General features: G+C 33.9%; 1 protein-coding gene across 1 annotated transcript in view; it reads left to right on the top strand.

Moving 5' to 3' along the window:
- Window positions 1-14,541, top strand: part of LOC127876342 (anoctamin-4-like) — a 94,110-nt gene that overhangs the window by 66,848 nt on the left and 12,721 nt on the right. Inside the window, exons 15-22 of the mRNA XM_052421447.1 lie at window positions 2,013-2,024; window positions 4,758-4,820; window positions 5,500-5,574; window positions 7,119-7,283; window positions 9,561-9,597; window positions 10,673-10,784; window positions 11,934-11,991; window positions 12,893-12,990. Coding sequence (XP_052277407.1) covers window positions 2,013-2,024; window positions 4,758-4,820; window positions 5,500-5,574; window positions 7,119-7,283; window positions 9,561-9,597; window positions 10,673-10,784; window positions 11,934-11,991; window positions 12,893-12,990 — 620 coding nt within the window. The remainder of the gene's footprint in view (window positions 1-2,012; window positions 2,025-4,757; window positions 4,821-5,499; window positions 5,575-7,118; window positions 7,284-9,560; window positions 9,598-10,672; window positions 10,785-11,933; window positions 11,992-12,892; window positions 12,991-14,541) is intronic.

Below are 14,541 nucleotides of genomic sequence, written 5' to 3'. Positions count from 1 at the left end.
GGTTCCATTACGGTGACAGATTCTTATAGATGTGTGTGCCAATCCATAACATATTTTGCACCATGCATTTCAGAATGATATTGCTCTTTGTTTATTAAAAAAAATAATACGACTTTGCCTTTTTTTTTCTTACTCTCTTATACAGATCTATTTTATTAAATTAAATCTTAATTTTACTTTCTACAAATATGTGTTGACATAAAATTGAGACAAAGTTTGATAACCAGCCACATTGCATGAGGCATTTTGCAGTTAATTTTAATACAAAAATGTAAACATTAGCCATTTCAACCCTCTTATTTTTTCACTCAATCCTAACCAATCATCTTTAGATATGTTTGTTCCCATTAAATGGAAGTATAGTCTGATAATGAGCAAAATAAATATGACATCCCATGGTGTCCTTTTTTTTATGAAAGACATATATTTTTTGCCAATCAGCTTTGTTCAGAAATAGCATCAGTAATTGTATTCAGATATAAAGCATTTATTACACAAATGGATGTGAACTTGATCATGGGTTTTGTTTGGTACAGGTTGTTTTTTCCTGCTTAGAGAATGACCATGGACGGCTATTTCACAATTTTGACATGGGCATTTCACAAATCTAGCAAGGCAACAATACTTAACAAATACGGCCATTTTATACTGTGAAAACCGGATTTTGGGGGCTTTAAAAACTGTCAAAAATGGCCATTTCACAATTCAAAATTACAGTTTGATTTAATATTTTACATAAGCCAGACAACAAGATATTGACAAGGGTTAGGCTTTTCTATGGATTAAGATAGATTTTACCAGTCAGAATATTGTTGATCTAACTGTAAGTGGTTATTTGTTGAAAGAAAGTGACAATGAAAATGTGATCTTAAAGACAATTTAATATGATGCAAGGATAAACATGCTTTTACTATAAGAATTCTTAACCAACTGAATTTCACAATGTTCACTACTTGTTTCTTCACAATTTTCAGAAGTTTGTGACTCATTTTTTCATAATTTTGAATAGTTTGCGACTCATTTTTTTCACAAAAAGAGGGGGCCAAAGGCTGCTTCAAAAAATCAGGAAAAAAAGCCCTGTATCTCTTTTTTGAATTTTTCAAAATTATGAGGGTTCTTTTCTTTCTCCTGAGATCTAGTAAAGATTATGAAGTACTTTATATTTATTGATGCCTTGTTCCATGTACCATGACCTCCCTTGGGATTGCATATAAAATGGGTGACATTAAGGTCAAGGTCATTGTTGCTGAAATAGAAAAATAGGCTGCATGGACTTCATAACTTGGGAATTAATTGAATTAATATAGAAAATTGGTTTGGCTTTATAACTTGAGAATGAATTGAGTCAATATATGAAAAATATATAGGGTTGGCTAAATAACTTGAGAATAAATTGAATTAATATAGTAAATAGGTTTGGTTTATACCTTGAGAAGGAATTTAATAAATATAGAAAATAGATTTACATTATACTTGAGAATAAATTGAATTAAAATAAAATAAAAAAGGTTTGTTTTTTTTAACTTAAGAATGAGTTATAATGAACAATTTGTAGAAAACACCAAACATTGTATTGTATTAAAACTTTGTCTGTGATTGCATTTGGGTAGCATGGGATCAAGGTCAGGGTCATTTATACTTAATATAGAAAACAATATCTGGTCAAAAATCAATAACAAATTGAGATGTTGTTAAGAAAGTTCATACATTTTAACATTGATTTCTTCCATTAAGACCAGACTTGGGATTGCATGTGAATGCAGGCAATGTCAAGGTCACTGTTATGTAATACAAACTATGGTTCTTCATAATAAGTAAAGACACAAATTAACCAAGGCTGCTTGCTAGAAAATATGGGCACATAGGGATAAGGGTTAAAATTGATATAATAAGTATGGAAAATATGCTATGTGTCATGCATGTATAATCAACTTCTGCCTGTGATGATGAACATGTATGCACATTTGTCACACTTTTTATTGATTGTTGCATAACGAATATTTTGATTCCAGATCGCTAATACAGTAATTGTAACATTGTTATTATCTTAAAGGTCCTGCTCTCACTTCTGCATTTATTATGGTTGTATAAAATCTAGAAATTGAAGAAAAATTGGAGAAAATAATTGGTCTTAACTTTGTGTTTCTGTTTTCTAAGTAAGTAACTTCCTGAACATTTAAGTTTCTAACTAGATATATCAACATTAGAGAGCACGACCTTTAATTACATGTTGTTATTGTTTTAATTTTGATAGTCACTTATTGTTCAAAGTTTTGTTAAATAATGTTAACATAATATTAGTATTATTGTTTGTTCATCATATTGCTATTTAATGCATCTTACACACCGGGAGTGGTAAATCATAACTCAATTAAAGGCCTTAATTGTTCTTCAATTAAATTGAAGATTAAGGTTAACACAATAACTGACGTCTTAGCCTAATCGGTAATGTAAGTCAAAATATTTATGAATTTCTTTGTGTGTAAACAAGCTTGGGGAATTCTGAATACACCTAAATTCTGGTATAACCCTGGAGTCCACTTGATCCTTGTTTTTATGGCAAAACTGGGCAAACTGCATGTGCATAAAGTGTTGTCACAGATGAGCCTGTGTAGACTGCACAGGCTTATCAGGGACATCACTTTCCGCTTTTATGGATTTTTTGTTTAAAAGAAGTCTCCTCTAAATGAAAATCCAGTGTATGCAGCAAGTATTATCACTGATAACCCTGTGTGGTCTGCACAGGCTGATCTGGGACAACACTCTTTGCTCATGCAGTCTAGTTCCCAGAACAAGGCTTATTTTAGAACACCCTATTAATATATCAAATTACGATAAATAAAGCAGTTGGAGATTCTCAACAGGAATCAATGTGGTAATCACAAGTCAGGTTACTGAAACAGTGTCCCCAGGTTATTCTTGTTCTCAGAATTTCTTTATTGATGTTTATTTGTCCTTACATATTAAAATATTTAATTTGATGTGACTTTCTCCATGGAGAAGCTTGTTATAAATAAATTGCGTCTTATATACTTCTGAAACTTAATACTTCTGCAGCTTTTTTGTTTGACAATTCTTGTTGAAATCAAGTGGATGACACTGCCCCCTTTTCTAGCCACATTTAGTGTTCTTTTTGTAAGAAAGTATATCAAATGTGTTGTAAGATGTACCAGTTAAGTTCATTATTAGTGTTACATAGTAGACTAGAACTAATTATGTTTTTATTCATTGGCATGATTGTGTTAGTAAAACAGTTAATACTATTTAAAACTTAAAACATAAAATTAAATGTTTTGTCTATTCTTTTTTTATACATACATATCTTAAACAAGTATTAACTGAGCTAGAAATTGAAACTGATATTGTGCTAGTTAAAAGTTCACACAAATTTTCATTGTAAAAACAAAACAGTATAAGGGATCTATTTCCATGCCTCCATAAGGTGTTTATAACACTTATACTGACGAATTATAAGGTAAATAAATGGTTTTCTATGAAGACCTTTAACTGGTTTAATCTTGAACAAAGTTAAGAAATCAGGGCCTTGTGCTTTCGCTGGATCCAATAAAACTATGATTTTTTTAACCAGGTTTTCCGAAGGAAAAAACTGGTTATTAGATTGGCGAATGCGGGCGGGCTGGCTGGCTGGCTGGCGGGCGGGCGGAACAAGCTTGTCCGGGCCATAACTATGTCGTTCATTGTCAGATTTTAAAATCATTTGGCACATTTGTTCACCATCATTGGAAGGTGTGTCGCGCGAAATAATTACGTCGATATCTCCAAGGTCAAGGTCACACTTTGAGTTCAAAGGTCAAAAATGGCCATAAATGAGCTTGTCCTGGCCATAACTATGTCATTCATTGTGAGATTTTAAAATCATTTGGCACATTTGTTCACCATCATGGGACGGTGTGTCGCATGAAAGAATCATGTCAATATCTCCAATGTCAAGGTCGCCACGACTAAAAATAGATTTTTTTTAAAAACAAACTTACAAAGGGGGTTAATTTTGTTTGTTCATTTCAAAAGTTCAGTTTGAGTTTTCTCCCTTTATCAGATTTTTTTTCACAATGAAAACCTGGTTTTGTGACAATTTTGTCCCTTGTTTATTCTGTGAGCTACTTTCGAAATAATTTCTAATATAAAAAAGGTGATAATTAACAGTTTAACTGGAATTATTGAATAGAATTATAATAATGTTTGCAACATCTTTGATTGTTAAGTGAGTATATATGAACAGTCTCGCACTGTTCGCAGTCTCGATCATTATTGTAATACTTTGGGCATCAATATATTGAACATTTTGATTTGATTGTGTTGTTTAAAAATCTGCATGCATTTAAAAGTACCATAAATAGCAATGTACCTTAATAATTAAAAGCCTCTTAACAGTATTGTATTCTAAGCAATCTTGTTGCATTGCATTATATTATTATATATAATATATAATTGTGCCATGCCATGCCAAAAATGGGTCTAAGACCATGTGCACTCTGCAGTCTGGTCATGAGCTACCCTGTCCAGGAATAGAAGAACGAAATCTTGCTTGAATTTTTAGAGCATGGAGTAGCACCTGACCAAAATGTGCATATGGCATAAGACCCATTTTTGCATGATGCAGCCCATATAGTATATAATAGTATTTTGAGGATTTTGTTGTAATGTTGACATGTACTATTGCAAACTTAAATAAAAACAACTTCAGATATAAGTCTTATGATGTTCCATTTACTTATTGTTTTCACTGATCTATTCAGGAAACAGTCAGACCAGAATTTGAAAATGCTGTCATGAGAAAGCGAGAAAACCCCATAAATAAGGTGTGTATAAAATTACATGTATATGCATCATTTCAACTTCTGCCTGATTCAGTTCAAATTTGATTCAGCTTCAAAGAAGAGCTAAAGAGTAAACTATTTAACGTATATGGCTTAACTATAAAAAAAGCCAGACTTCCTGAAAAGGGACAGGATGATCTCTCTCAATGTGGTAAATTGTCGTACAGTAAAGTTTTGTAAATAGTTTGTGACTTGATTGTGCTGTTTCACCTTAGTTACTTTTATTTAGTCATCCATTCAGCATCAATGGCTTGAGTATGTTTTTTAACAACAAAAAAATATGTTAGTTTCAAGTAAAAAAGTATACTGTATGTTTCTCTGTAAAATCGTCTGTTGCAAATAAAAGCACATTGTGCATTCTGTATTTACCAGAACGTTTACAAATAAAATGGGGACAAGAAAGTGTGTCATATATTCTGTAAGGGATTGTGCAAATAAATGTGAAGGGGGGGGGGGGTATACATATTTTTAAATGGTGGGTCATTTAAATGGAAGGGGAACCAAAATGCCATTTGGCCTTAGCTAAATCCCTACTATATCTATGCAGCTCAGGTGAGGAGGTATTTGGTGCGATCAGTTTTGAGTTTCTTAAAAAAAACTGCGTATGCATATGTCTTGATATCAAATACAAATCAACATGATTGTATGGCTTGTGTTCCAGAAATTAGAGCCTTATGTGCCGAACTGGAGCAAATGTTTCCGCTACTCAACAACCATTGTTGTGTTGCTGTTCTTTGTAAGTATACGTATCAGTGTTCTATGACACAATATCAGCAAACAACTGAGGCATACGAAACAAGTTTTGTGGTTCCACTAATCCCACGGCCCATTATTATTTTGGCTTATCTTAAGCTTTTTGAAGTATTCCATATTTAGTTTTTTGATAATTTTTTTCAAAATGCATAAAAAACAAGAGATGTGTTTGTCAGAAACACAATGCCCCCTATTGTGCAGCTTTGAAATAAAATTTAAATATATCATTTGGCAGGTTTAGAAATTATCTCCCTTTTAATTTAAGCTTATCACTTCCCTTGGATTTAATTCTTTGACTTTTGACCTTGAAGGATGACTTTGACCTTTCACCACTCAAAATGTGCAGCTACTTGAGATACACATGCATGCCAAATATCGAGTTGCTATCTTCAATATAGCAAAAGTTATTGCCAATGTTAAAGTTTTCGGACGGACTGACTAACAGACTGATGGACAGTTCAAATGCTATATGCCACCCTACCGGGGGCATAAAAATTGCAATCATATTGTCTGTATTTGATTGTATTCTCTAAATAAGCTTTCAATGAAGTTAAATTTGCTTAACAAAGAAATCTGTATTCTGATTAAATTTGAAAGTGTTCTGTATTCTGGTTAACTTGGAAAGTGTTGTAGACACAACAAATCAATACCCTTTTTCTTTATATGAGATTTAGCTATTTGAATTTTCAACTGTAATATATCTTCAGTTAATTATATATGAAAACAATATTACTGCATTAAATGTTGCTCTTTTGGAGCCAGTAAAAATCCTTAGCATATTAACAAACAAGACTTGCAATTTGCTTGTAAATTACTGTGTTCAAAGTCATATTTATTGTAAATTATGCTAAGTTATGTATGTTTTATGTATCCCTTAATACAGGGCTCAGTAATTGTATTCATAGCAATGAAAATTAGAACAAAACCATCAAATAAAAAATTTGTCATGAAAACTTAAAAAAAATATGAACACAAATGTAAAACTTAAGTTTAACAAAAGGCTATTTTTTTTCCCTTACTGTTTTTAAATAAACAGTGTCAATGCATTTCGGCTTTTCACTTAAGATTTATTTTTTTGCAATTGTGGTATTTTGATTCAGCCTGTCAAACATGTCCAGTTAACTAAGACAATGTTTCTGTCAGGTAATAATATTAAACAAACTTCAATAATCTTATGTATTAGTCTTGTTCTGGGAAAACTGGGCTTTTTGCATGTGCGTAAAGTGTCTTCCCAGATTAGCCTGTGCAGTCCAGTACACTGGAGTTACGTTTAACACAAGCTTATCTGGGATTACACTTTATTTCAGTGCGGGAACCGAATTTTGAAGGCCTTTGCAAACAGTTTGGATCCAGATGAGACGCCACAGAATGTGGCGTCTCATCAGGATCCAAACTGTTTGCTGTTCTTATAGTATTCTTTGGAAAAAAATCGAAGAAAATGCTAATTTAAGAAATTCTGCAGACGACATTTTAGCAGACGACAAATTTCCCAGCATGCAAAGGGTTAATAGGTTTTGTTCTTTGCAGTTTGCGCTGGTGATTATCGCTATACTTGGCGTTATCATCTACCGGATTGTGATAGCGGCAGTCTTGTCAGCAATTGACCAGGACATGGTGAAAGGACGTGCTGGACTCATAGCCTCCGTCACTTCAGCCTGCATTAATCTTATCATCATCGTGTTCTTAAACTTTGTAGGTTACTATTTTGTTTTATGTAAGGTCTTAGCCCTTTAACATTCAGATACACACTTGTTTAGTCCTTTAGAAAATAAATTTAAAATTAAGACCTTTTTTGCTAGACTAAAGATTTAAAGGCTTTATTTCCATCCGTTAAGTACTGATAAAAAGCAAACAGTATAAAACCTGAATAGACTTTTAGTTAAGGTACCGGTACTCACATGCTGTTCTGGTTTTATGCTGGTATATTGCCATATAGCCATTTTCACTTTGCTTCTGGGCAAGAAAGGGCTAATGGGTATTTTAATAACAACTGTCAGGCTGTCAGTTGGTCATAGCTTGTTAGTTGGACAACACTAGACATAAAATGTTTAATTGCTTGAAACTTTAGGTTTTGATTTCGTAGTAAAAATAAGTATTGCTTATTTGTAATTATCATTATTGCAAATTAACAAAACGGTGAATATTATGGTTACATTAATTCTTATATCTATGGTATATTTTAAGTGCCTTGTGTTCTTTTTATATTTTGAATACCTTAGTTCTGAATTCTAAAGCTCTGATGTACTGATTTAAAAGAAAATAACACTTTTAACCCAAGAATTTCTATAAAAGGAGGGGGAGCTGTATTTGTTTTTTGCAACTTAACTTATTGAGAAGCATCTAAGTGTCATTAAATAATCCTGAAAATGACATTTAAAAAGGTCACTGTTCATTGCATTAACCAGCACTAAGGATTTTAATCACCTAATGTGATAATGGGTCTTATGCTATACGGGGCCAGCTTCGCTACAGACCTGCCTAGGCATCCAAAGTCAGCAGCAACCCTTTCCACTACTGAGACCATGAAACCTTGTGTGACTTTATATTGGGAAGGATAGCTCCTCATCTAACTTTCCAATTGCATACAGCATCGCAGGGAGAGGTACCCAGTGGGCATCAAACGTTTTACGAACGTTGCTGCAATGTAATATTAAGGTCGCAACGTCGGCAACTATCACCGAACTTTGCCACAACATTGCATACAAAACATTACCCAGATGTTTCATTATAATGTTGAAAGGACGTTTCAGAAACGTTGCATTCTGATCTCTACATTAGTAACCACTTCCAAACGTTTCTGCAACGTTGCACGCGAAACGTCGGTCGAACGTTTAAGATGTATGTTGCAACAACATTGCTTCTAGGTAATTGTGCGCTCTTCCCAGTGGGCACCCAAACGTTGTTGCAAAGTTGTATTTAGGTTGCATTCAAAAGTTGCAGTTTGGTTGTCAGAATGGTGTATATGAATGTTTTCCCGACGTTTTTTCCAAACGTTGCTGCAACGTTGTATTTAGGTTGCATTCAAACGTTGCAGTTTGGTTGTCACAATGGTGTATATGAAAGTTTTCCCGACGTTTTTTCCAAACATTGCTGCAACGTTGTATTTAGGTTGCATTCAAACGTTGCAGTTTGGTTGTCACAATGGTGTATATGAAAGTTTTCCCGACGTTTTTTCCAAACGTTGCTGCAACGTTGTATTTAGGTTGCATTCAAACGTAGTATTTTTTAATTCTTTTTTTTATAAATAATATAAATATAAAAACTATTTACTGCCAACCGCGATTTTGAGTATTATCGGCAGATATGCACACTGTCGAGTACTTGGTGTCTAAAGAGGGGATAATTAAACGCTCCCTGAGTAGGAATCGTACTTTATAATAATACAGTTCATGCATAGCATCAATGAAAATATGATTTCTTGTAAATTTTAGAAATTCGATTTTTTAAATTTTACAAATCAGTTGCTGAAACTTAAAGATGCTAAAGATGAATTTTATCTCAAAATCGCCGGATAAAATATATTGCTAAAGTTGTGTTATTCAATAAAATGGTAGAATCTAGTTTAAAAGTTTCAACCAAAAATAATTAGTCAACATTGTTGACTAAAACTCTCAACAGTCACTATGGTGTAGTGGATTAGGTGTCCGTCTAGCGATCGGGAGATGGTGGGTTTGATTCCCGCGCGGGGCATGTTTTTTTACTGCGTTTTAATGCGACCAAAATACAACGTTGCAGCAATGTTTGGAAAAAACATTGCAGCAATGTTTGGAAAAAACGTCGGGAAAACTTTCATATACACCATTGGTATGACCAAACTGCAATGTTTGACTGCAACCTAAATACAACGTTGCAGCAACGTTTGGGTGCCCACTGTGTAGGTATCCCTCTTTCTGTGGGACATTCTAGATATAAACTGTGTCACAAATAATCGAAGGATTTATTAGTCATGTGCACACTTTTTTATTTCAGGTTTATCAAAAAATTGCCGAGGGTCTCACTGAACTAGGTATGTCTAATGTTTGCACTGTATGACTGAGGCTTATGTCTAGAATGTTCTTAAGAGGAATCTTAACATATGTTGCACTTGAGTGAAATATTCAGATCACATTTTGTATGTGAAATCCACTGATTTATGTTTGCAAAATAATAAAATACTGAACAATTGCAGATCATTATTAACCGACTTATATTACTGGAAAGTATTCAATGATTGTACATGGTGTTCATATGTTTAAAGCATAATGACCTATGTAAGCTCAAAGAATCCTTTGCATGTTTTCGTTTATTGTATGATCTCACAATTAAATGTTTGTCAATAAGTCTGGTCGTTTAAAAGCATGCTTTATTGAAACCAATTTTACCAGTCTTGCTTATTGTAATGTTATGCTTTTGATATTTTGTAAGTGATTATTAATATATTTTGTTTATCCATCTGAATAATTGCTGAACAAAGTCATTTTATTATGCTTCTAACTAGAGAGGTTCATATAGTTGCTACTTCAGATGTAGGATGGAATCAAGTTTGCATTGGTCTGAAATTATGATCCCTGATAATTGGTGCAATCCTACTCGATGATATTCTGCCCTTTTAATCAGAATTATGTAAAACTTGATATACAGCATCTCTAAAGAATAAAAATGTACATGTTGTTATATTGTTCCCCTACATTTAGTTTTCCGTGAGTTACTGCATGCCCATTTAATTTTAATAGTTTTCAGCACAAGATCTCAAACACGAATGATTAATGAAACCTTATATGCATCATCCCTATAGGTGTGAAATGTGCACATTGTCATAAATCGTGCTGGGCTAATGATTTTTCATTAAGTGATTGCCTTTTCATCCTTTTGTTTTATGTCAATGTCATTTGTTCCTGCCTGTTGATCTTTCAAAGATTATTGGCTAAATTTCTTTGCTAATTGCTTTCAATTAACCAAAACATTTACAAAGCACATCATTGGCTAGAAGCAGTCACATTCTTATGTTCATCGTTGTTTAGCAGTGGGGATTTAAAGGTTTCTAATGAAACCCAAACTACATGTACAGAATCAACTAATTTTGAAATTTTCTTAACTTTTAGAACAACACCGCACAGAGACTGAGTGGGAGGATGCCTTCACCTTCAAAATGTATCTCTTCCAATTTGTCAACTACTACTCTTCCATCGTGTATATTGCTTTCTTCAAGGGCAAGTAAGGAATAATTTTTAACCAGGTTTTCCGAAGGAAAAAACTGGTTATTAGATTGGCGAATGCGGGCGGGCTGGCTGGCTGGCTGGCTGGCGGGCTGGCTGGCTAGCTGGCGGGCTGGCGGAATAAGCTTGTCCGGGCCATAACTATGTCGTTCATTGTCAGATTTTAAAATCATTTGGCACATTTGTTCACCATCATTGGACGGTGTGTCGTGCGAAATAATTACGTCGATATCTCCAAGGTCAAGGTCACACTTTGAGTTCAAAGGTCAAAAATGGCCATAAATGAGCTTGTCCGAGCCATAACTATGTCGTTCATCGTCAGATTTTAAAATCATTTGGCACATTTGTTCACCATCATTGGACAGTGTGTCGCGCGAAATAATTACGTCGATATCTCCAAGGTCAAGGTCACACTTTGAGTTCAAAGGTCAAAAATGGCCATAAATGAGCTTGTCCTGGCCATAACTATGTCATTCATTGTGAGATTTTAAAATCATTTGGCACATTTGTTCACCATCATGGGACGGTGTGTCCCACGAAAGAATCACGTCAATATCTCCAATGTCAAGGTCGCCACGACTAAAAATAGATTTAAAAAAAAAAAAAAACTTACAAAGGGGGTTAATTTTTTTTGGTCATTTCAAAAGTTCAGTTTGAGTTTTCTCCCTTTATCAGATTTTTTTTTCACAATGAAAACCTGGTTTTGTGACAATTTTGTCCCTTGTTGTTGTGTGTTTTGTTTATGTCTTTTTAATAATATTGTTATTTTGAGCAATTAATGTGAAGTAATTTATGCTGGTATCTTTTTAAGTAATAATGTCAATTTAATTTATCAATTGCAAAAATGTAAACATTACAGCACTATCCTTATGTAGAATGTCTTCCCAATTTCAGCTGCATATAACTGCTCGGACCTTATGATAAAACTCTTAAAAAATATATTAACCCCCCGATAAATGTGTTTATATGTATTCATTAAAGCCAATGCTTAGAATAATAGATGTTGGTGTGTATAAATGTTTTTTTACAAAGTTAATTTGTAGGAAGACTGGGTCTATGAGAACTGTTAATTGAGCTAAACTGTTTTGATATTTTTTATGGACTGTTTTCTTACAACGTGGCTCATATAATATGTATCGTGTTTCAGGTTTGTTGGCAGACCAGGCAACTATAACCGTAACTTCTTTGGTTACAGACAGGAGGAGGTTTGATATATATAGTATTTACTTGTTAGATTGTAGCCTTGCTCTTGTAAAACAGGCTTAATCCTCTCAGTGCGGGAACCGAATGTTGAAGGCCTTTGCAAACAGTTTGGATCCAGATGAGACGCCACAGAACGTGGCGTCTCATCTGGATCCAAACTGTTTGCTATTCTGATAGTATTCTTTGAAAACAAATAAAAGAAAATGCTAATTTTAGAAATTAAGCAGACGACATTTTAGCAGAAGACAAATTTCCCAGCATGCAAAGGGTTAATGCATATGCGTGAAGTGTCATTCCAGATTAGCCTGTGCAATCTGCTCAGGATAATCAGTGCCAATTCATCCCACCTAAACTGGATTTTCCCTAAGAAAAGTGCCATTCCTCATAAGCCTGTTTAGACTTCACAGGCCAATAATTCATGACTCTTTACACGCATGCATTCAGCCTGGTTTTGAGAGTGAGGGTCATAGATTATTGTCAAAATAAGGATGCGTATCAGACGTTTACCTGCTCTACCTCAATAGACTATAAATATGTTTTTATCTGTTGTGTTAAGATATATCATCACATGCTACAATTTGCTTTCTAATTTATATAACCATAACAAATATTTTAATGTTAAACTTGTATAATGTAGTTTTAAGTGTATTTTTTGTGGCTTTTTGTTTACTGACCCATCATGTTACGTTATTTTACTTAAATGACCTTACAAAATCAAATGACGTTATGCTATTCTAAGAGCTTTACAGCTGTATCATGGTGTTTAAGTCAATACTAATTTTCTTTGCTAATTAAAAGCATGTATAAAAAAATCTGGCTTATTCATTCCATGATTTATAAAACTCGTTAAAAAAATTGTGTTAATAAGCTCACCAAATTCTTACCCATTCTCTTTCCCCACAGTGTGACCCGGCTGGCTGTCTCATAGAGCTCTGTATTCAGCTGGGTATCATCATGGTGGGCAAACAGGCCTTTGCAAACTTCAAAGAAGTAGTTCTGCCGTAAGTGATCTTCTCATTAAGTATTAGGCATTGCTCTGAGATATCGGGGGTTAACCCTTTCAGTGCGGGAACCGAATTTTAAAGGCCTTTGCAAACAGTTTGGATCCAGATGAGACGCCACAGAACGTGGCGTTTCATCAGGATCCAAACTGTTTGCTATTCTGATAGTATTCTTTGAAAAAAATCGAAGAAAATGCTAATTTTAGAAATTCAGCAGACGACAAATTTCTCAGCATGCAAAGGGTTAATGCATGTGCATAGAGTGTCGTCTCAGAGTAGCCTGTGCTCACACTTTCCCTGTAAACTTGATTTTCATTTTGAATGCTTTTTCATTTAATTAAAATAACCCATAAAAGTTGTCTGTTGGTCAGTCTTTTTGTTTTTGTGGTCAATCTGTCCCCACAAAATGTAATAAATGTGTGAAGCGAACTTCTTCCACTTATCTTGAGCGATTAAATTAAAACTTGAATTATTTTATTGTGAAGTGAAGACATGCAAGACACTTCAACAGCCCAATTATAATTCATTAGTTATGTGATTTTGAAAATAGCTGTGAAAGTGATGCAGGTGTATAAGTCACATGTTTGTGTTAAAGTTGTAATATGTGTTTAATTGAAATCATAGGACATCTATCTTTGGAAAAACATATTGCATTAGATGATCAGGGAGGATTTATCGCTTCATCCGTGAAGTTTTAAAGAGACTTTCTTAATCAAAAGAATTAAAAGCCATTCAGCAGGTTATAATCTGCATTTGCTTGTAGATAGAAGATACTTAATTCACACATCATACAAAATACGAAATAGCATACTATCCTGCTTCTTCTTGTGTAGACTGCACTTCTAGATGCATATCTTCTTACTGACATTGTACAGTGTTATACAGGGTCAGTGAATTTATATTTGGTAAGAGCATTGAAGAGTCAGTAAGATGCTGTGTAACAAATTTATGTTATCAAGTGCATTTTTTTTTGCCACTGTTTACTTTTTTACAGGACTTAACTTAAGCATACTGTATTAAGGCCAAAAAAATAGGTCCGTTTCTGGTCTCCTTGGGGGGAATAAACGTCGGTAGGTAGGGATTTATTTATTTTTTTTGTCTTTCGGGTGCTAAAATGGAAGTCTACTAAAGCTTATAATAAGAAATACATGTGTATATATATGTGCTTTGTTTGCTTGATATTACATCTTATATTGAGAAATATATGTATAATATTTGCTTTGTTTGCTTTTGTCCATATTTATTGCTGAATGTATTTATAAAATTTCATTATTGTATCAGATCGACTATTATATATGAAATATATATAGTGGAGCTATCCAACTCACCCTGGCGTCGGCGTTCCCGTGAGCGTTGGAATGTTAAAGTTTGTGTACCACCCCAAATTTTTCCTATGTCCCTTGACATATTGCTTTTATATTTTGCATACTTCTTTACCAACATGACCCCAGCCTATAAACAAGAGCAGACAACTGTATCAAGCATTTTGTAACAATTATGGCCCTTTTTATGTCCCCCACTATAGTAGTGGGGGACATATTGTTTTTGCCC

The sequence above is a fragment of the Dreissena polymorpha genome, chromosome 4 (genome assembly GCF_020536995.1).
Source record: "Dreissena polymorpha isolate Duluth1 chromosome 4, UMN_Dpol_1.0, whole genome shotgun sequence".
NCBI classification, from domain to species: domain Eukaryota; kingdom Metazoa; phylum Mollusca; class Bivalvia; order Myida; family Dreissenidae; genus Dreissena; species Dreissena polymorpha.
This window is presented reverse-complemented; position numbering and strand designations above follow the sequence as displayed.